Source organism: Aedes albopictus, chromosome 1 (genome assembly GCF_035046485.1).
Source record: "Aedes albopictus strain Foshan chromosome 1, AalbF5, whole genome shotgun sequence".
NCBI classification, from domain to species: domain Eukaryota; kingdom Metazoa; phylum Arthropoda; class Insecta; order Diptera; family Culicidae; genus Aedes; species Aedes albopictus.
The window spans coordinates 124,735,273-124,759,918 of record NC_085136.1 but is presented as its reverse complement, the minus strand read 5'-3'; the positions used below and the strand labels follow the sequence as shown (position 1 = coordinate 124,759,918).

At 41.8% G+C, this 24,646-nt stretch overlaps 1 protein-coding gene across 16 annotated transcripts in view; it reads left to right on the top strand.

The window, feature by feature from the left end:
* Positions 1-13,954, top strand: part of LOC109403520 (serine/threonine-protein kinase D1) — an 89,368-nt gene extending 75,414 nt beyond the window's left edge. For all 16 annotated transcript variants that reach the window (XM_029861603.2, XM_029861599.2, XM_029861598.2 and 13 more), the window contains 5 exons: positions 3,892-4,771; positions 4,834-5,324; positions 5,387-5,570; positions 7,573-7,755; positions 7,819-13,954. In XM_029861603.2, coding sequence (XP_029717463.2) covers positions 3,892-4,771; positions 4,834-5,324; positions 5,387-5,570; positions 7,573-7,755; positions 7,819-8,024 — 1,944 coding nt within the window. In that variant the 3' untranslated portion in view covers positions 8,025-13,954. The remainder of the gene's footprint in view (positions 1-3,891; positions 4,772-4,833; positions 5,325-5,386; positions 5,571-7,572; positions 7,756-7,818) is intronic.
* Positions 13,955-24,646: the final 10,692 nt, after the last annotated feature.

Genomic DNA, 24,646 nt, shown 5'->3' with positions numbered 1-24,646 from the left:
AATCCCACCAAGGATTATTTTAGTTGTTTCACTGGGGAATCATCTAGAAGCTTCGTAGTAAGCAAATGCCTTCCAGATTTCTAACGGGAATTCCTCTAGGAATTTGACTGAACACTTTTCTAGGAGATCCACTGAGGGGAACTCCGGGAAACCCTTTGGATGATCTCTCTGAAAGTTTTTAGGAAACTCTTCGAGGAATGCTGTCTAGAATTTCCCTAATAGTTCCAATTCAAATTCCTCTAGAACTTGTCCGAGAATTCCATCGGGAATTTCTCCATAAGATCTTCCGAGAATTGCTGCAGGAGTTCCTCCGGAAAAACTTACAAGAGTTCCTCCGGGATTACATTCAGACGTTCCTCATGGAATTTCTACAGTAGTTATTGTGAGATTTTTTTTCCAAAGCTCCTCCGGGAATTGCTACAGGAGATCCTCAAGGAGTTGCTGCAGGAGTTTCTCCGGAAATTTCTCAATGAGTTCACAGAAATTCCTCCGGGAGTTCCTCCGAGACTTCCTCAAGATGTTCCTCCAGAAATTCTCCACAGGTTTTTTCGAGAATTCCTTCTGAACTACCTCCGGAAATTCCTCCTGGACTCCCTCCAAGAATTGCTTAAATAGTTACTCCAGAAATAAAATTCGTCCTAGGAGTTCCTTCGGGAATTGCTTTTGGGAGTTCGTTCGGGAATTGTTCTTCTGAAAATTTCTCTAGGAGCTAGGAGATAAGGAAAACCTGAAGAGAAACACGTTTTACAAGAGCACTATAACTGGTGGTTTATTGAGTTGGAAAAAGAAACTGAGTTGCTCCCAGGGACCAGAGCGATATTTATACCCCAACGGTTGCCATGCAGTTGTTATTTATTGTGTACATAGCAACCGACATTAGCCTTATGTACTATGATGGAATTCAAATGCATTCCAAGATTGCTATGATTTCCAACAAAACCTATAGGAGTTGCTCCAGGAACACTTGCAGGAGTTCCTTCAGGAATTCCTGGAGGAACTCCTGAAGTAAATCCCGGAGGAACTCCTGTAGTTAATCCCAGAGGAACTCCTGGAGCAATTCTCGGAGGAACTCTTGGAGCTCTTCCCGATTAAACTCCTGGAGGTATTCCCTGAAAAAAAATCCTGAAGGAACTTCTGGAAAAATTCCCGGAGCAACTCCTAGAGGAAGTCGAGAAAACTGTTCAGGAAATCCTGGAGGAACTGCTGAAGGAATTCCCGGAGGAAGTACTTGCTGCTGGAGTTTTTTCCGGAAATTACTTCAGGTGTTCCTCCAGGAATTAATCCAAAATTTCCCCCAGGAGCTCCTCCAAGAATTCCTCTGGGAAAACCTCCAGGAATTCCTTCTGGAATCCCTCCTGGAGTAATTCCGGGAACTCCTCCGTTTATTCTTCCAGGATATTCTCTGGAAATTCTCCCAGAAGTTCCTCCGAGATTCCTCCAGTAGTTCCTCCGAAATTTCCTCCAGAAGATCCTTCGGGAAATTCTCCAGGAGTTGCTCCGGTATTACCTCCAGAAGTTTCTCATGGAATTTCTACAGTAGTTATTGTGAGAATTTTTTGAAGCTCCTCCGGGAATTGCTACAGGAGTTCCTCAGAGAGTTACTGCAGGAGTTCTTCCGGAAATTTCTCAATGAGTATCCCGAAATTCATCCAGGAGTTTTTCCGGGAGTTCCTCAAGCAATTCCTCCGGGACTTCCTCAAAAAGTTGCTTCGGAAATTCTTCACAGGCTTCTCCGGGAATTCCTTCCGAATTTCCTCCGTAAATTCCTCCTGGACTCCCTCCAAGAATTGCTCAAATAGTTACTCCAGAAATTGTTTCGAAAATTCGTCCGAGAATTGTTCTAGGAGTTCCTTCGGGAATTGATTTTGGGAGTTCCTTCGGGAATTTTTCTTCTGGGAATTTCCTAAGGAGCTAAGGAAAACCTATAGGAGTTGCTCCAGGAACACTTCCAGGAGTTCCTTCGGGAATTTCTGGAGGAAATCCCGGAGAATCTCCTACAGTTAATCCCAGAGGAACTCCTTGAGCAATTCTCGGAGGAACTCTTGGAGCGCTTCCCGATGACACTCCTGGAGCTATTCCCGGAAAAAAGTCCTAAAGGAACTTCTGGAAAAAATCCAGGAGCAACTCCTAGAGGAAGTCGAGGAAACTGTTCAGGAAATCCTGGAGGAACTGCTGAAGGAATCCCCGGAGAGATTCCTCAAGGGGTTCCTGGAGGAACCCCTGAAGAAATTCCCGGAGGAACCCCTGAAGAAATTCTCGGAGAAACTCCTTGCTGCTAGAGTTTTTTCCGGAAATTACCTCTGGTGTTCCTCCAGGAATTATTCCAAAAGTTCCCCCAAGGAGCTCCTCCAAGAATTCCTCTGGGAAAACCTCCAGGAATTCCTTCCGGAATCCCTCCTGGAGTAATTCCGGGAATTCCTCCGTTTATTCTTCCAGAGTTCCAGGAGTTCCTCCGAGATTCCTTAAGAAGTGCCTCCGAAATTTCCTCCAGAAGATCATTCGGGGAATTCTCCAGGAGTTGCTCCGGGAATTGTTCTAGTATTTCGTCCAAGAATTGCTCAACGAGTTCCTTCGAGAATTGCTTCAGAAGATGCTCTGGGAATTGCTCCAAGAGTTTTTTTTTTCGGAAATTGCTGCAGGTGTTCTTCCGGGAATAGCTCCAGGTGTTCCTCCGAGAATACCTCCAGAAGTTCCTCTGGGAATACCTCCACGAGTTCCTCCGGGAATTCTTCCGTAAGTTCCTCCGGAAATATTTCCAGAAGTTTCTCCCAGAATTGCTGAAGGAGTTTCTCCGGGAACTGATGCAGGAGTTTCTTCGGTATTTCCTCCGGGAATTCCTCCAGGAGTTCCTCCAAGACTTCCTCAGGTAATTGCTCTAGTAGTTCGTCCAAGAATTGCTCAAAGTGTTCAGAAGATGCTCTGATTTTTTCCTCCGGAAATGTCTCCAGAACTTCCTCCAAAAATGTCTCTGAAAGTTTCTCCGGGAATTTCTCCAGGAGTTCCTTTGGGAATTTTGACAGGAGTTTCTCTGGGAATTCTTCCAGAAGTTCCTCTGGAAATAACTCCAAGAATTACTCCGGTAATTCATCAAAATGTTCCTCCAGAAATTATTCAGAGTTAATCCGGGAATTCCTCCAGGAACTGCTCAAGTAATTACACCAGAGATCGTTACAAGAATTCCACCGAGAATTTCTCAAGGAAATCCTTCGGAAATTGTTAAAGAAGTTACTCTGAGAATTTCTCTAGGAGTTCCTTCGTAAATTCCTCCGGAAGTTCCTCCAAGAGTTCCTCAGGGTTCCTTTGGAAATTTCTTCAGGGTTCTTTTGAGAATTGCTTCAGAAGTTGCTCTGAAAATTGCTCCAGGAGTTCCTCCGGAAATTGCGGCAGGAGTGCTTCCGGGTGTACCTCAAGGAGTTCCTCCGAGAATTCCTCTAGCGGCTACTCCGGGAATACATTCAGGAGTTCCTTCGAGAATACCTCTAGGAGTTCCACTGCAAATATCTGCAGGAGTTCCTCCGGGAATTTCGCCAGGAGTTCCTCCGGGAATTCCTCCAGCGGTTACTCCGGGAATTCTTCAAATTGTTCCTTCGGAAATTATTCAAAGAGTTTCTCCGGGAATTCTTCCAGAAGTTCCTCCGGAAATACCTCCAGCAGTTACTCCGGGAATTCCTCAAAATGTTCCTCCAGAAATTATTCAAAGAGTTTCTCCGGGAATTCCTCCAGAAACCGCTAAAGTCATTACTCCAGAAATCGTTCCAAGAGTTCTGAGATGGCCCAAAATGAGTCTACCTAGTTTATGGACAGCGCCTTGAACTTGATGAACAGTTGAACATGTTCGGTTGATTTTCTCAAAATACTTTCCTATAACTCATATTTAATATTTGTTTCCAGCTCAATCCAAATGTCCCATCCACGGCCGCCGTTCGCCAGAGCCGATCGCCCTCGCTCGGAAGCCGGGGTGGTGGCGCCGTCGGGGGCATCAAAATACCTCACAGTTTCTCCATTCACACCTATACCCGTCCCACGGTATGCCAGTATTGTAAGAAACTCCTCCGCGGTTTGTTCAAACAGGGCGTGCAGTGTCGTGACTGTCACTACAATGCCCACAAGAAATGCGTGGACCTAGTGCCGAAGGACTGTACAGGGGAAAATACCCAACCGGTAGATCCGCACGACGATCGCAACCTGCTAGGGGAGCGTGAGATGACCTATAAGGAAGATGCGGGTGACGAAAGTGACCTAGATGACAATCTCTGCGGCAGTGGCCTGTTGAATAACAATAATAACAGTATCAATCAGAATCGAAACGTTAACCTGATGGACAGTGGACCCCCGGTGAAAATCAACGGTATCATGTCGGCGCTGCACGATGACGAGGCGTCCGACCGGCTCGAGGTGATATGTGAACAATCGCGACAATCCAGCAACTCTTCGTCTTCCCCGAGTGCGAACATCCCCCTGATGAGGATCGTCCAGTCCGTGAAGCACACCAAGCGGCGCGATGGGCGCGCCATCAAGGAAGGTTGGCTGGTGCATTTCACCAACAAGGACAAATCCGTTAAACGGCACTACTGGCGATTGGACTCGAAAGCGATCACGCTTTTCGTGTCCGACCAGGGTAGCAAGTACTACCGGGAGATCCCGCTGAACGAGATTTTAACGGTGGATGCGGCGAGGAACCTGCAGAGCGAAGTGCTGCACTGTTTCGAAATCCGGACGGCCAACGTGGACTACTTTGTCGGGCAGGACCCGCTGTATAATCTGAAGGAAGGTGAGTGAAGCTGCTTCAATAGGTGTCGAGATTCTTTGGCAAATGTCTTTCCTCTATTCTAGGAGACCCCATGCTAGCGCTTCCACCGCCGGACAGTGGAATCGGAGCATACCTTGCCAAAAGTTGGGAAACGGCCATCAAGCAAGCGCTGATGCCGGTCACCAACATCCGGTCGGAGTCGGCCGGCGGTGAACCGGAGGAAAAAGTCACCGACATGAGCCAGCTATATCAGATCTTTCCGGATGAAGTACTCGGTTCGGGCCAGTTCGGTATCGTGTATGGTGGAGTGCACCGGAAAACGCACCGAACGGTTGCGATCAAGGTGATCGACAAGCTTCGGTTTCCCACCAAACAGGAAGCCCAGCTCAAGAACGAGGTTGCCATCCTGCAGAATCTGTCGCATGCCGGTGTGGTCAACCTGGAACGGATGTTCGAAACGCCTGAACGGATATTCGTCGTGATGGAGAAGCTGAAGGGTGACATGCTGGAGATGATCCTCTCGCATCAGAACGGCCGGCTGAACGAGCGGGTTACCAAGTTTCTGATTACTCAGGTATGTTTTGTAGGGGATGGGATGTCCTCTGAACAGTGTTGATTTCAACTATCTCGTTTCAGATTCTGGTCGCATTGAAATACCTGCACAGTCGGAATATTGTGCACTGTGATTTGAAACCGGAGAATGTACTTCTGTCGTCGGACAACGAGTTTCCACAGGTGAAACTGTGTGATTTTGGCTTTGCCCGAATCATCGGAGAAAAGTCCTTCCGGCGATCGGTCGTTGGAACCCCTGCTTATTTAGGTAAGTTTATGGTTTGCGACTTTCATATATCTGGTCAAGCGTCCACGGTTCTCTTTGGCTCCTAAAAGGGTAGATTATTATGAATACCCTAGGTCATCCAAACTGTTCTCGAGCTTAGATCCTAAAATCTACGAGTGTATCGGTAACTTCTTTCATTATACAAAGCTACGATTTGTAATCTATCATGTCCAGTAAGTCTTCTGAAAGTTCAATAGATAGTTTCAGATCAGTCGGAATATCCTAGGTCATCCAAACTGTTCTTGAGTTTAGATCCTGAAGTCTATAGGTGTATCAATAACTTCTTTCATTATACAGAGCTACGATTTGTAATCTATCATGTCCAGAAAGTCTTCTAAAAGCTCAATGGACAGTCAGATCTGTCGGGGTATCCAAGGTCATCCAAACTGTTCTTGAGTTCAGATCCAAAAGTCTACGAGTGTATCGGTAACTTCTTTCATTATACAAAGCTACGATTTGTAATCTATCATGTCCAGTAAGTCTTCTGAAAGTTCAATAGATAGTATAAGATCAGTCGGAATAGCCTAGGTCATCCAAACTGTTCTCGAGCTTAGATCCTAAAAGCTACGAGTGTATCGATAACTTCTTTTATCATACAAAGCTACGATTTGTAATCTATCATGTCCAGAAAGTCTTCTAAAAGCTCAATGGACAGTCTCAGATCTGTCGGGGTATCTTTGGTCATCCAAACTGTTCTTGAGTTCAGATCCTAAAGTCTACGAGTGTATCAATAACTTCATTCATTATACAAAGCTACGATTTGTAATCTATCATGTCCAGTAAGTCTTCTGAAAGTTCAATAGATAGTATAAGATCAGTCGGAATACCCTAGGTCATCCAAACTGTTCTCGAGCTTAGATCCTAAAAGCTACGAGTGTATCGATAACTTCTTTTATCCAACAAAGCTACGATTTGTAATCTATCATGTCCAGAAAGTCTTCTAAAAGCTCAATGGACAGTCTCAGATCTGCCAAGGTATCTTTGGTCATCCAAACTGTTCTTGAGTCCAGATCCTAAAGTCTACGAGTGTATCAATAACTTCATTCATTATACAAAGCTACGATTTGTAATCTATCATGTCCAGTAAGTCTTCTGAAAGTTCAGTAGATAGTATAAGATCAGTCGGAATACCCTAGGTCATCCAAACTGTTCTCGAGCTTAGATCCTAATGTCTACGAGTATATCAGTAACTTCTTTCATTATACAGAGCTACGTTTTGTAATCTATCATGTCCAGTAAGTCTTCTGAAAGTTCAATAGATAGTTTTAGATCAGTCGGAATATCCTAGGTCATCCAAACTGCTCTTGAGTTCAGATCCTGAAGTCTATGGGTGTAACGAAAACCTCTTTCATTTAACAAAGCTACGGTTTGTAATCTATCATGTTCAGTAAGCCTACTGAAAGTTCAGTAGATAGTATAAGATCAGTCGGAATACCCTGGGTCATCCAAACTGTTCTCGAGCTTAGATCCTAAAGTATACGAGTGTATCGGTAACTTCTTTCATCATACAAAGCTTCGATTTGTAATCTATCATGTCCAGTAAGTTTCTGAATGTTCAATAGACAGTCTCAGATCTGTCGGGATATGCTTGGTCATCCAAGCTGTTCTTGAGTTTAGATCCTGTTGGCTGAAACTGTTTAGATCCTGTGAACTGTCTTGAGTTTAGAAAGCTACGATTTGTAATCTAACATGTCCAGTAAGTCTTCTGAAAGTTCGATAGTATCAGATCTGTCGGGATATCCTAGGTCATATAAACTGTTCTTGAGAATAGATCCTAAAGTCTACGGGTGTAACGATAACTTCTTTTATTTTTCAAAGCTACGATTTGTAATCTATCATGTTCCCTGAAGAAGACCAGAAAAAAATGGTCGAAACGTTGAACAGAATCAAGTAATATCGTTTCATTTCCTCGAGATTGCTTAGTCGTTTCCATAACATAGTGGGTCTTATCTTCGATATTTATTTAACAAAATTCTTTGAACAGCTCCGGAAGTCCTGCGGAACAAGGGCTACAACCGCTCGCTCGACATGTGGAGCGTAGGAGTCATCATCTACGTAAGTCTGAGTGGCACTTTCCCCTTCAACGAGGACGAGGACATCAACGACCAGATCCAGAATGCGGCCTTCATGTACCCCCCGAATCCGTGGAAGGAAATTTCCTCTGATGGTAGGGTGTTAGCAGTAACTGACGAACAACAGATTAACAAATCACTCCTTACTCCTATTACAGCGATCGATCTCATCAACAACCTGCTGCAGGTCAAGCAACGGAAACGCTTCACGGTGGACAAGTCCCTGCTGCACTGTTGGCTGCAAGACCTGCAAACCTGGAACGATCTGCGCATCCTGGAAACTCAAGTCGGTCTGCGCTATCTGACCCACGAGTCGGACGATGCTCGCTGGGGCAATTCCTCGATGGGCAGTGGTATCCCATGACCTGAATCGGCTACAGTCACTTCAACAGCAACAGCAACAGCAGCAGCAGCAACAACAACAACTACAGCAGTCACTACCACGATTGGTGGTAGCAGCGATGGAGGAACGGCAGTTGGCAATAGCAGTAGTAACAACAGTAACAGCAGCAGCAACAACCAATCCTCGCCGAAAATGAATGACTTCAGAGGGAAGGCCTACAAGTGGGTACGCGGACGTCTCTGCCGGTTGATCAAGGCCTAGGGTTGTCCTTGCCTCACTACAACAAGTAGGTAACACTTACATATAAATAATTATATGATTTACAGAGAAATTACCCTTGCAAGTCAAGAGAGTGAGAATCATGGGGATTATTCTACGTCCGTAAGGTTTCTGAATTCAATGGAAATTTAAGAGTTTTAAAAGTCGACTTAATTTTTTTAAGTTGCTTTCTATTGTTCATTTTGAACAGGCGGATATATTTCACTAAATTTGTGGCAATAAGTAATCCCCAACACTTTTTTTTAGATCTTCCCATTCGCGCAACTTAAACCTTAAAACACTGTGAAATATGTAATTATAACATAACTGATTCGAATGCAGGCGAAATGCCTGAGAACAACTTCTTATACTAAATATTTAGAGAAAAAAAAGTTCAATCACTAACCTTATAATTAGCCAAGGAACTATTGTGAGAAAATGCAATTAGGTAAAAATCGCTAGGTCGAACAATACAAACCAACCAACAAACTGAAGGAATTGATAACATACATACATGAACAGGTTGATTCAACTGAAACAGCTAAATTGATTAACCGACACGAACTTACGTAGGTATTCTATTATAAATACTGCTAACGAGTAATTCAAATTATCTAGCAAAAAGGACATACACTAGAAAAGCTCTGAGCACGACTCAGCCTTTTTCTAAAGCTTTTCCTACTTATCAATACTTCCGAGGCAGAATCGGTCGAACGGACATGCGTACAATAAACCTACGCGCGCGTGTGCATATCTTTGAAAATGATCGCAAATGGGACTGGAGGAAGGCGTTTTTATCTATTCCACTGATTTTACGTTCTTATTTTTAACTGCATAAGGTCTAATTTTAAGCGATTCCACTGACTGTGTACGCGTACAGGTACCTGTTCTCTTTGCGTACTACTACCTATCTCTATGGTGCGCAATTCTGTTGAATTTTGGTTTGTTAGCTTGCTTTAAACTTTGTCTTCTTTTCTGTTTGGGGGGATGAGAGTTCGTTGACTTTGTAAGGCAGACAAATTGACTGGACCATGCGATAATCGGAGGTCGCTTTTTTCGCGGTTCTACCAATACTTATCCTGATTTTGGCAGTTTCCATGAATGTAAGACTAAACAGTGCTGGTAAATGTCATGAATTTCACGTGACTTTGATAATAGTGAGTGAGTTTCCATGAATGTAAGACTAAACAGTGCTGGTAAATGTCATGAAATTCGTATTTTTCTTTTTAGATAAATTTGATATTTTACAAGACTAGATCATCATACAATTCGTCGTTGCTATTCCGTGAATGACTATGACGCCCTCATTTAAACTCAATTTAGATATAGAACAATCAAAGCTGCACATATGGAACTAACTGATTGTGCATCTTTGAAAGTCCCAAGCTGTATAAAGTCAATAACGACGCCGACCACGTCCTTACGGTCACCAAAAAAAGAAAGGAGTGTTGACACCCGTTGCTATTTGAGTTCGAGTATACCTCTACATCTCCACAGTTGTCATTCAGAAATTCTTTCGCACCTGTTTTCAGATGTTCCTCTAAAGATTTCTTTGGAAAATCATTCGAATACTTTATTAGAAATTACTCTGGAGATTTCTTTAAATATTCCAAGAAATTCTTCGAAAAGTCATCTAGAAATTGTTGATATATCTTAGTCATTCACCTCTTGCACGACTTCCTTCTGAGATTCTACAGGCATTCATCTAAAGATGTTTCCATAAATAGTTTCTAGGATTTCTTGAGATTTATTAAGGATATCTTCAAACATTCATCCAAAGATTTTTTCAGGAAGTTTGCTATCTATAAATTACTTGCCTAAATAGAAAGATGGCCAAGTTCTCTATCTTCTCTTATGCTTCCTTATGTTTTTAATCTAGACTGACCTGATGGTAGTAGAACTAAGAGCCGATGCACACGGGCGGCGCGTCCACGCAGCGTGCACGCAAGTGCGTCCTGAGTTACACACAATCAAATGGGGTGATGCACACGAGAACGCAACGCTACCGCACCGCAACCGCGCCGCACCGTGTGCGGCACGCAATGTCAACGCATGCCCCACAGGAACGCTGCGGCGACGCAGCGTGAATTCACGCGGCGTCAATTAACGCTCGTGTGCATCGGCTCTAATGGTAACAGCTCTGCGTGGGACTCGCTGATCAACGGGTGTGATTAGGCGCCGTCCACAAATTACGTAACGCTCTAGGGGGAGGGGGGGAGTATGGCCGAGCGTTACGGTCCATACAAAAATTTTAGGATTTTCATACAAAAAAGCGTTACGGAGGGGAGAGGGGGGGTTAAAAAATCTTGATTTTAGCGTTACGTAATAAATGGATGCTGCCTTACATGCTTCTTAAGAAAACAATATAGAGAAGTTACCCACGATTTCGCTGATCGCTACCTGTTCCCTGTTGACTATTGTTTTCGTTTCAAGGCATTTAATGTGTTCCAGAACGTTTCAGAGTTTTTTCAAGGCGTCTCAAGGAGATCTAGAGGCTTTTCAATGCGTTCCAGAGGCATTTATGGGTGTCTTTAAATGTTTCAGAGTATTTCAGGGAATTTGAAGATGTTTCAGAGGCGTTTTAATGTGTCTCAAGGTGATCCAGAGGCAATTTAATTTCTGGCCTTCTTAAGGCGCTACAGGGAGTTTCAAGAGATTTCAGACACGTTTCAAGGTGAGGTGAGATTTTTTTGGAAGTTTCAGGAGCGTGATCAAGAGTCGTCGCAAGAATTTTCAGAGCATTTCAGGAGGCTTCGGAGGCGTTTCAGTGGTAGTCTTTGGAGATTTCAGAGGTGTCTCAAGGCATTTTAGCGTGTCTCAGGAAGTCTCTGAAGGTTTCTAAAGGCTGTTTGAAGGCGTTACAGGGCGTTTAAGTGTGCTTTTTGTGGTGCTTCAGTAGATTCTAGATGCATTGCAATGCGCCTAAAGATGTTTCATTTTGTATCAGAGAAGCTTCAGAGCGTTTCAGGAGATTACAGAAGGATTTCCATGCATTTAAACGCATTCCAGAGCGTCTCAGGAGGCTTCAGAAACATTTCATGGCATCTCAAAAGTTCCAAGGCAATCCAGAGGCTTTTCATGGCGATGCAAGAAACTTCATGGCGTTTCTAAACGTCGCAAGACGTTTCAAGAAAATTTAGGAAATTTCAGTGTTTTGCATGAGCTTTCAGAGGCATTTCAAGCCGTTTGAAAGCGGCTCGGGGCGTTTCAGGAAAGTTTCAGAGGTGTTTCAAGACGTCTCGAAGCGTTTCAGAGGCGTCGCAAGAAGTTTCGAAGCGTTTCAGGATGTTGTGGAGATTTCAGAGGCGTCTCAAGGCACTTCAGGGGGTTTCAGAAGGTACCAGCAGCACTTCAATGCGTCTCAAGACATATCAGGTACGTTTTAGATACGTGCCAAGTCGTTTCAGTGCGTTTTTAGCACTGTCAGCATTTCAGGGAATTTTTGGAGGTGGTTCAGTAGGCTTCAGAAGCTTTTCAATGCGTCCAAAGGCGTGTCAGATACGTTTGAAGGCGTCTCAAGATGTTTCATTTTGTTTAAGAGGCGCAACAAAGCGTTTCAGAAGGTTTCAGAGGCATTACGAGGCATTTAGAAGTTTCAGGGCGATTCAGAAGGTTTTAGAGAGGTTCAAGGCGACTTAAAGCTTTCCAGAGACGTTTCAAGAAGATTCAGGGCGTTTCTGAACTTTTCAGGGGGCATTTTATGGCGTCTCAAGGCATTCCAAGGCACTTCAGGTTTCAAGATATTTCAGAGGTGCTTCAAGGCAATCTTGAGGCGTTTCAAGGCGTCCCAAGGAAGGAGTTGTTGGGAGTCTCTAGAGATTTCAAAGCTGTTTCGAAGGGTGTTTCATGGCGCTCACGGCTTTTCGTTGCTTTTTCAGTGCGTTTAAGGTGGTTTCAAAAGCGTTTTAAGGCGTCTCGATAAGTTTGAGAGCGTTTCGAAGGTGTTTCAAGGCATCTCAAGGCTTTCTAGACGCGTGTCAAAAAGTTTCAGGCCGTTTCGGAACGTTTCCGGAGGTTTCAGAGGTATTGCATGGCTTCTCAAGGCGTTTCAACTTCGCTTTGAGAAATTCAAAAAAAAAAACAGAGGCGTTTTAAGACGTTGCCAGAAGTTTCAGGACTAATTTCAAGGTGTTTTATGAGCTTCCAGAGGTGTTAGAACGCCAGAGCAAAAGGATCTTATGGGAGCTGTACTACGCCTTTTACCTTAACGGGAAACGTCATTGTCACAGGTCACAAGTGATCCAAGATAAACTCTTCAACAACTTCGAAAACCCCAACTAACAATAACTCATTCTACAAGCACCTTTACGACGAATTAATTCAGCATGATGCGGAATAACATTTGGATAATTTTCAGGCACAACCTTTATTCGGATTTTGTCAACACAAATTTGGAGAAACTATAAAGCATGTTGTTGTGTACCAACTGAACTGTTTCTTGTTAAATCGTTTTACAGTTATATAGTAAAGCTGTTACTCAGCTTGAGCAAAAATGATTAAAAATAAATAAAAATGCATTTTTTTTCAATTTTCACGAGAGTTTATGATTGGCACTTATGCTGTCGATTACCAGCCGCATGCCTTCCTATCTACGCCACCCTATAGATGATGAATTTAAGCGCTCAAATCGAAACATAAACTTCCCGTGGTTTAACCTTCCGTAACTGGCGCGGTTGGCCCCCTAAATCAGCAGTCAGCACCACGCCAATGCTGAGTACAAAAAGCGAGATTTTTTTCACATTAATTCAGCTGCTGTTCAGTAAAAACACGTGTTTTTCATCCTGTACTCTGAGTCGAAGTATAATGAAACGAAAGCGCTTATTTGATTTGTGAAAAACACTACACAGATACAAGAAGCACAAAACGGTCTTGTTAAACTATTGTATTAGACGCTTGAAGTGTTCAAAATTATCATTGTTAATACGAAAGGTTGAACATTGGCTACATTTTCAATTTAAAACGCATTTGTACAGTAAAGTGTACAGCATAATTTTAGTTCAGCTATCATTACTATTATAAAGCAACAATTCAGCATGCATGCTTGTTTGCGGCTTGCTATTGTTAGTTGGGGGAGCGAACATGGTGTAATGGTTAGAACACTAGACTATCACGCCGAGGACCTGGGATCGAATCCCACTCCCGAAAAAGCGTGGGTCTACCAGAGAGGTAGAATCTTGTGAAAACCAGAGCAATTTTGGATGCTCCTTACACGTTATCAACTCACCATTTTTGCAGCCCTGATAGTCAAGAAGTAAAGTTTAAAGCAAACATCCTTAGCTATTCAGTAATGACAATACTAACTCACAAGAATACTCTTGATGAAAAGATAAAAACAACTAAACGAGATCTGAACTGTTTTATAGATGAATATGCACTGTGAAAGTCACGGTGGCTTAGTTGCCGCCCAGGTATGTTGTTGTATAGGTAAGCCTTTGTTATGAACAACATGTTAAGTGTGTTTAAACGCATCGATATTCGTACTGTCATCACATTAAATGTTTTGATTGTGTTACTTAAGGAAAGCTTTTAGTGTTATCTTCTCTTATTTTAACTTTCGGTAGCTTATTGTTAGGAGAAATGAACCTGTATTACTGTTTTATAACGAAACATTCCCTTGTAAGGAGCTTACACACTTTTTTTATTGTCCCGTTTAATGTTTTCGTCTTCGAAAATAAATCCAGTTTTTATTCTGACACCTTTAGTTTTTATCTATATATATTTACAAATATATCGAAACCAAATTGCAATACACGCACTACTAACAAACATACTCAAGCGTAGAAGGTGGATCGGAGCTATCAGTCCCCACCAGTCTGCAGCAGATCATACCATATTCAACTGGGTATCAACTGTAGGTATTACTCATCAATCTTCAAAGTGCCTAAAAGCGAAAGGATGTGTCAAATAGATATCCCACTAATGAGCACCCATCATAGAAATCGCATCACCTCTTTTAGGGATACTTTCAACTCTGTAACGAACGATCCGCAGATTCATTCCCTGCAACGCTAATCTCCAAATGGTTATTCTGCTTCCACCCTCATGTATTTTCAAAAACTCGAAGTTTCACTCCACTTTCTAATTTATGACTTTTTTCTAAAGACCACTCTTCCACGAAAAGCTTTGGCATTGCCTCCAGTTGAGTTAGAATAATATCTTTGTATGAAAGTGTAAGAATATGTCATGAATAGTTTCACCTTCATCCGCGAGGTGCGCTGCTAACAGAGTATATCAATTTTCGGAAGTATTGACGGTCTTCTTTATGAAGTCCCAAGTAACCACAAGCATTATATCATAACATTAATTCCATCGTATTATAGTTTAGCTAATGCAACATAACTTTTATTTTACATCTGTCAAGTAATGAAGCATTTAATCTACATTATGAAAGCATTGAAGCATTACGAGATTTTGACAGTTCTGTATAGTTCTATAGAGCCGTTGTTAAATGCTTCATTGCATTACCATGTTAAAAGCTTTATAGCAATCAATAATGCAAGCATTTATTACTTTATATGTGCCTTTACTAAAGCTTCCATCGTTGTAAACAGAAAAATATCGCTCAGTTCGAAAAAAAAACTGTAAAACACTTTTAGAAACAGAACCATTCAAAACAAACCAAAATTTTCATGGATTGCTGCGGAGCACTTAGATTATCATGCTCTGATGTTGCTGTATGAAAATTTATATTATGTATGGTTTTTTGGGTTTCTGGTTGGGACATGAAAATAATCAGATGCTGAGGGAACAAAAATTATGTGGGGTATCGGTTTCCTTGTTTAACCCGATTTCATAAAAGGAAGAATTGAAGCGCTGTTTGTATTGTTTCTTATTTATTGTATTTTAGGTAGAAGTGAGCACATATGAAAACAAAAAAAAACAGAATCAACACAGACGAATTTATATTCGAGAGTAACATAACTGATGGCATTCAGACCCCGGCACATTTTTTAGAGTTGCTGAAAACACAACTCAATAAGGCACTAGCTAAGTATACTTTACTTTATGTTGCACATTTTTCCAGGTGCAAAATACATGGTATCGTAGCACACAGCATTAGCGCGTCCGAGTTTCATCGTGGTCAGTTTCAGCAGTCTAGGTTCAATTCCCGAAATACAATAAAAACATCAAAGTGAGAGTATCGGAAGATAAAAATAGATAGAAAAATGATAAACATACTTTTTTTTTCTTTTTTGACATGATGCATTAAGTGTGCATTCCATGCGATTTGATTGCATTAGCTATAAGGTACAAGCATTTTATATGCTTTAGCAATCACCACAGTAAAGCTTGCTGTAAATCAACAATAGTAGCGCCACTTTCGACTTTAAACCTACTTTAATGGTGCCTATTTGACAAAACAACTTTATATCGCATGTCATATAATACACTATAAAGCGAAAATAATGCTCTATATAAAGCGTCATGGTTACTTGGGGTGTTTTCGTTAATACGTATATTTTTAGATAAATTGGTCTTTGAAAACCATTAATAAAAAACCTCGTAAATCAGTTAGCAATGAATAATTAAAAATCATTATTATTGTAAAGAATTTCATAAAACAGGGAGATTAGTTTTGTGGGGAATACTGTATTTCATATATTCACATTACATTTTGTCCATCAGTAATCCTTAAATTCTAACACTCATCAAATTAACCTTACTTACGCATTCCCCAGTCATAAACAACTAGATAGCAAGAGTTGTAGATATGGATACACTACATATGAATTTTTGTTTATTAAGCTTTCGACGTGATAGTAGAAAACAACTGCAACAGCTCCCATCAGCCCCAAACAACCGAGTGGATAATCCCAAGCTAAGTAGTGAATGATAAAAAATCCGTATCGGTGAACTGAATCTAATCTACTAAACAATACAAATCATGCCAAATGTATACAACAGAAAATTACTTGAAAAGTTTGCCAAAAGTTTGAAGATTGGAGTGAGTGGTAAAAAAACGGAACGGCCAAATGCTCACGTGTAAGTGCGCACGAATGGTGATCGACAACGGGTCAGTAGCAGAGTTTGTCTCTCTGAAAACATTACACACTTGATTCCATTTTTAGATGTGTTTTCTATACCAATTTCTTTCCAGTAGAGCTAGATATTTTAATTGACAAACTATAATACGCATACAATCCAGTAAGTAGAGTGCGACAAAACAGCAACAATTACAACTATCAACGAAAGTATTAGACACAGTTTATAGTAATCTTCCACAGAACGGATCGCGAGGGGCAGACGCAACATCAAGCGAAACTTTTTCTAACGTATTTTGCCTAACTAGGTAACTAAACGAAAATAGTTAAAGTTGTTGGAACGAAACAGGTACAACATCTACACGAACACGAAACTTGCTGCACAAATCGACTCACATTTTTTTCGAAACTCTTGCTTCTGTAGACAAAACAAGTATAATCATTCATCCATCGTGATTGCTAATTTACTAATCCCAGCTAAACATTCTATCCCTTTGCTAAAAAACTATGATATTTTAACTGATTCATTCGGTAGTCGCAACACCATCCTTTTCATGAATTAGATATAATTGAATAAACGAACAAATATTGAGGCAAAGTTACTCGTGTTTACGACGGTTTTCATTAATTCATTCATTAATTAGAAACAATAAAAACAAAAGATCTGGCCAAATGTATTCCAGGAAAATTGAAAAAAGTATTCATCATATCATCTGACGTGCACTACTGTCTGAAGCATACCGAAAAGTCCTTTTCTTAGCTGGCGTATTAGGCTAATACCAACGCCACAAGGTTTGTCTCTGTCTCTACTCGCAATCATGCACTTCGATTGTGCATGTGCACTCTTGGCGTTAATTTTCAATCCAAACTCCGCTTTCTCACTGTTCAGAAGAATTACAGTCTACAATCAACATGATGACAGCCCTATAAGGCCTAAACTTGCATCAATCGTCGTAACATTGTACATAGAAAAACTTGAAACTTTGTGTGCCATCTAAACAAGCTGAATATAAACAAAAAACGGTTGCAAACGAAGACAAAACTGGTGTCGTAAACTCTGATTCTTCTGGTCGCTGAATCGTGGACGGTGAGAGAAATTGATTGGAGAGCCTTTGGAGTCTTCGAACGTAAAGTGCTGCGATGCTGGAGAACAACATCTGGCGGCGTTGCATAAGCTACGAATTGTGTCAACCATATAAAAAGATAGCTATAGTGAAGCGAATAAAACGCGGCATGCTGCGGTGGGCTGGGTACGTAGCTCGTATGCCGGATGAACGACAAGCTCAAACCATATTCAGTAGAGAAACAGGAAGGGGTCGTCGGCTTCGTGGAAGGCCGCGCACACACTGACTTTTTGCTGTTGAGGAGGAAGCGATGTGCCTAGGACCTAGACCAGTGGAGGCGAATGCTTCTCTCGGCGTAGACTCGCAAAGTAGTACACGCCAGGATGGTTACTGAGATGCTAAGATGGTCCATGGAATTTGCTGATGTTGTATGATGTCAGTATGCCGCATTTGATGATGGCAATACAAGTATCAATATGGTGCAAGTAGCATACTTTCTTACTATGTACATTCAACCCTGAGCACCCACGGTGATGCCGAGGGCCGAATTGAAAGATCTCCATCCAGTGCGATTGCCAGCCATTGCCTTGACCTGTGGCCAGGTCAAATTTCAAAAAGCCATCTTGTCAGTCAAAAGGAAACCTTCATCATCGGAAAGTCGCACTTTTCGCAGTTTCTCAAAAACTAGTGATTACATGAAAAAAGCGAAGAAGTGCTGCAACGACGTGTGCAAATACAAAACGAGAGTGAAAAACCATAGTTTCTCAAGAATAAGACAATTAATATTAGTGCTGTATATACCAATCGGAAGAGGAAAGCCTAGAAATTAAGTGTAAATAGAAATTAAGAGTAAATAGTTTTAAGAAAAACGGAAAAAGAGAAAAAAAAGTTTAAAGAAAAAGCAGTGACATAACCTAGATTAAGAACGACAGTGAAGTGAATAACAAAAAGAAGATGCTGGAAAACAGGACGAGAACGCAGATCGTCACAAGAAACCAGTACACCAAAACGCAGGGCGGCGTGTCCGGTATCAGGGATGCTGACAGGAAGCAAATAACGCCACCGACTAGGATCCAACGACGCAGTCAGGACGAGCAGAGCAGGAACGGAGCCACAACAAGCAAACCCACATCCGCACACATTCAAAACATCGTGACGGTCTTCGTGGCACCCGCAAATGCCGAGCAAATGGTGTTTAAATAACCAGCAGAAGTTGCAAAGATTCTCGCGAACATAGGAATAGCCGGGTACAAGGACATCCAGAACATAGGAAGGTTTCGATGCAGAATATCATTCGGTTCAACAGGCGAGGCTACCAAAGTGAACGACAAGAAACTACAGGGCACGGGGCTGAGGAAATACACCCCCGTAGTGAAGAACGAAATTATCGGGATAATTAAGGATGTCCCGAGAAATTTCGAAGAAATGGAGATCCGAGATAACCTGGACAGCGATCAGGAAGTCACAAGAATCGAACGTGTTAAACGCAAGGGAAGAGGAGACGAGCTGCAACCGACGGACAAGGTTAAAATCACTTTCAAGGGGAAAGAGCATCCGGAAATGCTGCAAATCTACGGAGTGCCCTTCAGAGTGGAAATTTACCTCTTTCCCATCAAGCAATGCTCAAATTGCAGGATGTTCACCCACAAGACCAAAGACTGCAAGAAGACGAAAAAATGTGGAAAGTGTGGAGGGGAGCAGCACGATAATCAAGATTGCGGAACCCAACCGAAGTGCATAAACTGCAGAGGACAGCACCCCGCGGATGATCGGGAATGCAAAGAAAGGATACGTCAACGAAAGATAAAGGAAGCGATGCAGAAAGAACGGATACCGCTGGTGGAAGCAGCGGAAAGATTTCCGAAGGAGAGCAACAGATTCGCGCTGCTAGCCATGATGGACGAATTCCCGGAGCTAGAAGACATCAGTAACGACAGCGATGATGAAAGGTACCCAATCAGGAGAAGGTTGATTGATTGATTTGTCTTTATTAACCTTCCAGGACGCGCGCCATCAAGCAACCAAAACTGCACCGCGCTCGCGCTGAATACGAAAAGCGAGGTTTTTTGGTAGTGTTGTACTTTTTACAACAGCGCGCGCGCTGAAGGGTTAAAGAGACTTTCAGCAGGAGAAGGTAAACGAGCAGCGGAAACGGGAAGAAAGCAACACAAACGAGGAAAGCCGGTAAGCAGAACAACCAGGAAAGAAAACCACAAACGAACAGCGGATGAAACAGGAGAGGAAGTAGAGCGACACGAGGAAAACGAAAACAAGCACGGGGCGGAAATAAAGAAGAGTGGATCGAATGGAGAAGAACTGGAAAACGATAGGGAAGATAGTCAGACTGCAAAATGCAGTTGAAGGGGAAATGCGTGAGGCGAAAGACCAACTGGCATTGGAAGGACTGATCATCAAAATGTACAGTTCTAAAAGTAGATGCATGAGAAATTAGATCGCTAATGGCGCTGTAACCAATAAAATAATTTATTTTATTTCATACCTTAGGTATTTATCCATAATTTTGAAATACACATGTTGTTGTGGATGTTTTGTTTTGTTTATAAGAATTAGTTTGACACTTGTAGGACCGGTACTGACGCTGTAAGGGCGTGGCAAACTAGATGTTGGTCACACGAACACTCACGACATTGACATTCTGTGGCTATTTTTTCTATTGTTCTAAAGGATATAGTTAGCGAACTAGGAGAAAACATAGACAGAGAAGACCACAGTGCAGAAGAATCAGTTGACATGGAAAATGAGTAAGAAAATCAGAAATTGCAATCGAAAATTCAATCAGTAAGACTACCAGAAAAAAAGAGAAGAGCTAACATTTCTCCTATATGAAAATCAAATAGAATTAGCATGCCTTCAAGAAATCCAGCTTTCCACGCTCGCCATAATGGCGGATGCTATAAAACAATTTGACAGTATCTGTGCCCTAATTAAAGCAACGACTTATGTCATCCATAGCAACCACTGATAAACACATTTTTCTCTTGTCAACGGAAAACAAACCAGGAAAAAAATCGTTATCAAAGTCAAGCAAAATTATTCAGTTTTAAAACATTTATTTGTCTTCTATAGCCTGAAAACTGTGATGTTCGTTCTGAACATCCCCAGCGAATTGTCATTTGACGTTTGCCTATCGAGCAAACGAGCGCGATATAGCCGAAGCCGAAGGGGAAGGGCTCCTCTTCAGCTGAAATAAACCAGACCATCAGTCTGTTCTGAAACTCCACTAGAAACAGTTGCTTTTATTATCACGATCCCCAGTTTTAGCTCTCGGTGTCTACTCAGTCGGCCCATCAGTAGTTCTTCAATTTGGTTATTTAAAAGTGTCGACGAGAAAACCTTTTTTTTTCGCGTGCGTGCAAAGTGTTTCCGCCACCTAATCAATCTATTTCCCTGTGGGACGGTCATCGAAGTAGCTGGTGAGCAACCACAAGAAGGACCAACTCGACGCAGAGGCAAAAAGCTTTCGCTGAGCATTTCGACCGGCGCTTGGAAAATTGCTTGGTTGAATAGAAGGCTAAACCGGCGACGCTGTAAAAGCGTAAGTAAAGTGAAAAACAGGCCCCTGGCGTCAATGAAATTTATCGTAGCCAGCATCTAACTGCTTTATACTCATATTTGTGCAAATTGAAACGAGCGTGTAATCAACAAACGCAGCTTTTGTTTAATGTTGTGAGCCACACACGAAAAGCACATTCACAATGCGTGTTTGTTGGGTTGCTTTATTCAACTAATCGCGTGCTCCTCTTACCGTACATTAATATTAAAGCGAGTTTGAAGTGTTTTGTGACCGTAAGAGGTGGAAAAAATGATTCCAAAAATTGATCAACAAACCAAAATAAACGTTAAACAAAAAATTGTTGATGTTTTCGCATTTGACAGTGGGCGCTATTTACTAGCGCCCAGGACATCCTGTCTACCATGATTCCAATGCATTGATATAGGCCGTGTCAGGGGCCTGGTGAAAAAGTAGCAAGAAGAGCTATGAAAAGAAAGTGAAAGTGCTACTGTGACCCCACCATTTTGTTTAATCCAGCAATTTACGAGCGGTAATGGCCGCCACAATCATGCTCACTTTCTGGTAGGGATAAGACAATCTGACGTTTGGCTTGTGTCGTCTGACAGCTGATCGATAAGTTTTATGATCGATCTTATCGACCAGCTGCCAAACGACACAAGCCAAACGTCAGATCGTCTTATCCCAACCAGAAAGTGAGCATGATTGTGGCGGCCATTACCGCTCGTAAATTGCTGGATAGCGTCACTCGATTTGGATCGATCGGGACACAATTGCTGGTGAAAACTGAAAAGGCCTTTTCATTTTTTGTATGTGGCCAAGAGTAATAGGGTGGTCCATAAAAACAATTGTGCTCTATTTTGTTTTCAGCAGTGCAAAACATTTTGTTAAGTGAACAATTTGTTTCGATTGATTATTAACAGCAGCTTTTTTCTTCAAATCTAGTAGAGACAATTGAAAGAGTTCGACGGCGGTCCCATATTCCAGGGTATTCGAAGGAATTCCAGGCAACGGCTCTGGATTGTTGGACGGTTGTCGCTTTTGGATGCTATTTGTCGTGGTTTGCTTGAAGTAATCTACTGGAAAGAAACAATATAGGGTGAGTAATTTTTACTACATTCTGTTTATGTGTGGTTAAGAGCAGTGTTTTTCTTTTTAATTTCAATCAACTAAGGTGATTTTTTTTTCGTCCCTGATTTTCTCAAATACGATTTATGCGAATTTGTTATATTACGGCCGATTTACCATCCATTTTGATAATTTGGGGAGTGACAATTACTTTAATATTCTGAACGCCATTTATTTGATTATTGAATACCCTTTTGTAAATTATTGAATACCATTTGCCGATTTTTGAATACTCTTTTGTGAACTACTGAATACCATTTATTGAATATTGAATACCTTTGTTGAATACTGAATACCTTTGTCGAATACTGAATACCTTTTATTAATTGCTAAAATTTTTTTTACTTTTTTTAATACATTTGCTTTTGAATACCTTCTATTGATTTCGGATTGACAGATAGAGCAATGAGTTCCACTGTGGCTTTTTCCATGGAATCCTACCGACGGGGTACATCGTTTAACGATTGGTATACACGCATGACATACTTTTTCCAAGTGAATAATGTTGAAGAGAAGAACAAGTTGGCATATTTTATAACAATGAGTGGCCCGGTAATTTTTGCCGAGATAAGACTTCTCTATCCAGCGGGGAACTTTGAGCAAGCATCGTTGGAAGATATTGTGTCAAAGCTAAAGAACCGTTTGGACAAAACAGACCCCGATATGGTGCAAAGGTACAAATTTGCAACCAGAGTCCAGAATCCGGATGAAAGTACGGAGGACTTCATTTTGAATCTAAAATTACAGGCCGAATTTTGCGGGTTTGAAAATTATAAACAGGTTGCTATCCTAGACCGCCTCGTGGCTGGCATTAGAGATAAAAACCTCAGGCAGCGGCTTTTAAGCGAGGAAAAATTAACTCTTGCAAATGCTGAAAAACTTATCGCAACATGGGAGGTAGCACGAGCTAATGCCGGTACCACCGATCAACAAAATGGGGGGCAATCTGGTTTGGTTGCAGCTTTGTCTAATGTCGTTTTCGTTTTTGCGGTGGTGCTACACCGGTGCAGCACTTTTGCACCGAAGATGTTCGTTTTTGATTTTCGTGCTGCACCGGTGTAGCACTTTTTCTGCACCGCTCAAGATAGTGCAGCACTCAGAAAATCGGGAGTGTAGCAGGTGTACACCGCGTCAACCAATCAGCGTTCGCAAAATTGTAAATATTTTGGGTTTTATTCACACACACCAATGCAACTGCGCCGAAAATGTTCGTTATTGTGGTGGAAAGTGTAGCACGAAGCGGTGTAGCACCGCCGCAAAAACGAAAACGACATAACAGTCCAGCACAAAGGGTAGGAGAAACGGCGGCAAGGTTGAGCAAAGTCTATCAGCTGGCGGGAGAAGATAGGGTAGGAGGTACCAGCAGTAGGGGGAATGTTAAAAGTCGCTTATGGTTCAGACCGACGGAACGATGGCAGCCAGCATACCGAGGTGGACGTAGAGCTGATGCGAGTAATTCCCAGACACAGGAGGGACGACAAGTACATCGACAATGGATACGACCCGATTACTCCCAGATGATTTGCAACTTCTGCGGAGTCAAGGGCCACATTCGGAAGAAGTGCTTTAAACTGAAAAACCTACATCGCGACGCAGTGAATCTAGTTGATTCTTACAGGCCAGGGCCATCAGCAGACAGGCACATCTCCGAATTGTTGGAGAGGATGAACACCCGGAACGACGAAGAGGACGAAGATTCCGACTCAGGTAATATACAATGCATGCTAGTGGCATCTATTAACAAGATAAGCAACCCTTGTTTGGTGCGGGTAGAGCTTGAGGGCAAGGGTCTAGAAATGGAAGTTGATTGTGGAGCGTCGGTATCCGTTATTAGTAAAAGACGATATTTGTCGAAGTTTGACAATACTCTGCGAAAATATAATGAATCGCTGCTGGTTGTTAATGGGTCAAAATTGAAAATTGAAGGGGAGGCAATAGTTGCAGTTAAATTCAATGGTAAAGAGGCGCTAATGCAGTTACTAGTTTTAGATTGTGAAAAAGATTTTTACCCACTTTTAGGGCGCACATGGCTTGACACGTTTTATCCCAATTGGAGATATTTCTTCACTAATTCCTTGCAGGTTTACAAGGTAGATGAGACTCCCGGTAAAATTACCACTGATGAACTGAAAAACAGATTTGAAAATGTATTTACAATAGTTATTTATGCAACAAGTTGCAAAATGATGATTTTTTCAGCACGAGTCGTACATTTATTCAACGAGGCTTGCCGAGTTGGATAAGTACGACGAGTGCTGAAAAAATCGAGTTTTGCAACGAGATTATTTGCGCATCGCTCTTCATGCATGTGTACATAAGAGATGGATATATTTGCGGTGAAATTTAAGGGAAAGATGAAGCATGATCGATGAGATTGGAATTACCTTGTACCAACCAAAATGCCGTGTCATTAATTGGCTCGGTAGCTTAGTTGGAAAAAACACTTGTCTAGCGTATAAGGGTCGTGAGTTCAAATCTCACCTGAGCTGTGGATTTTTTCGCAATTTTACTAATAATATTTCCATCTGTACATATGTACGTTGAGTTTCATTAAAAATCATTAATTGACCACACGGATTGGTATACCGAAGACTTTGCCCTTAAGTCATATTCGAGCTTCTACCTCTTCTGTAGTAATCTGTCGTATATGAAAGAGTGCGAACGACACGTTGGTCGCCT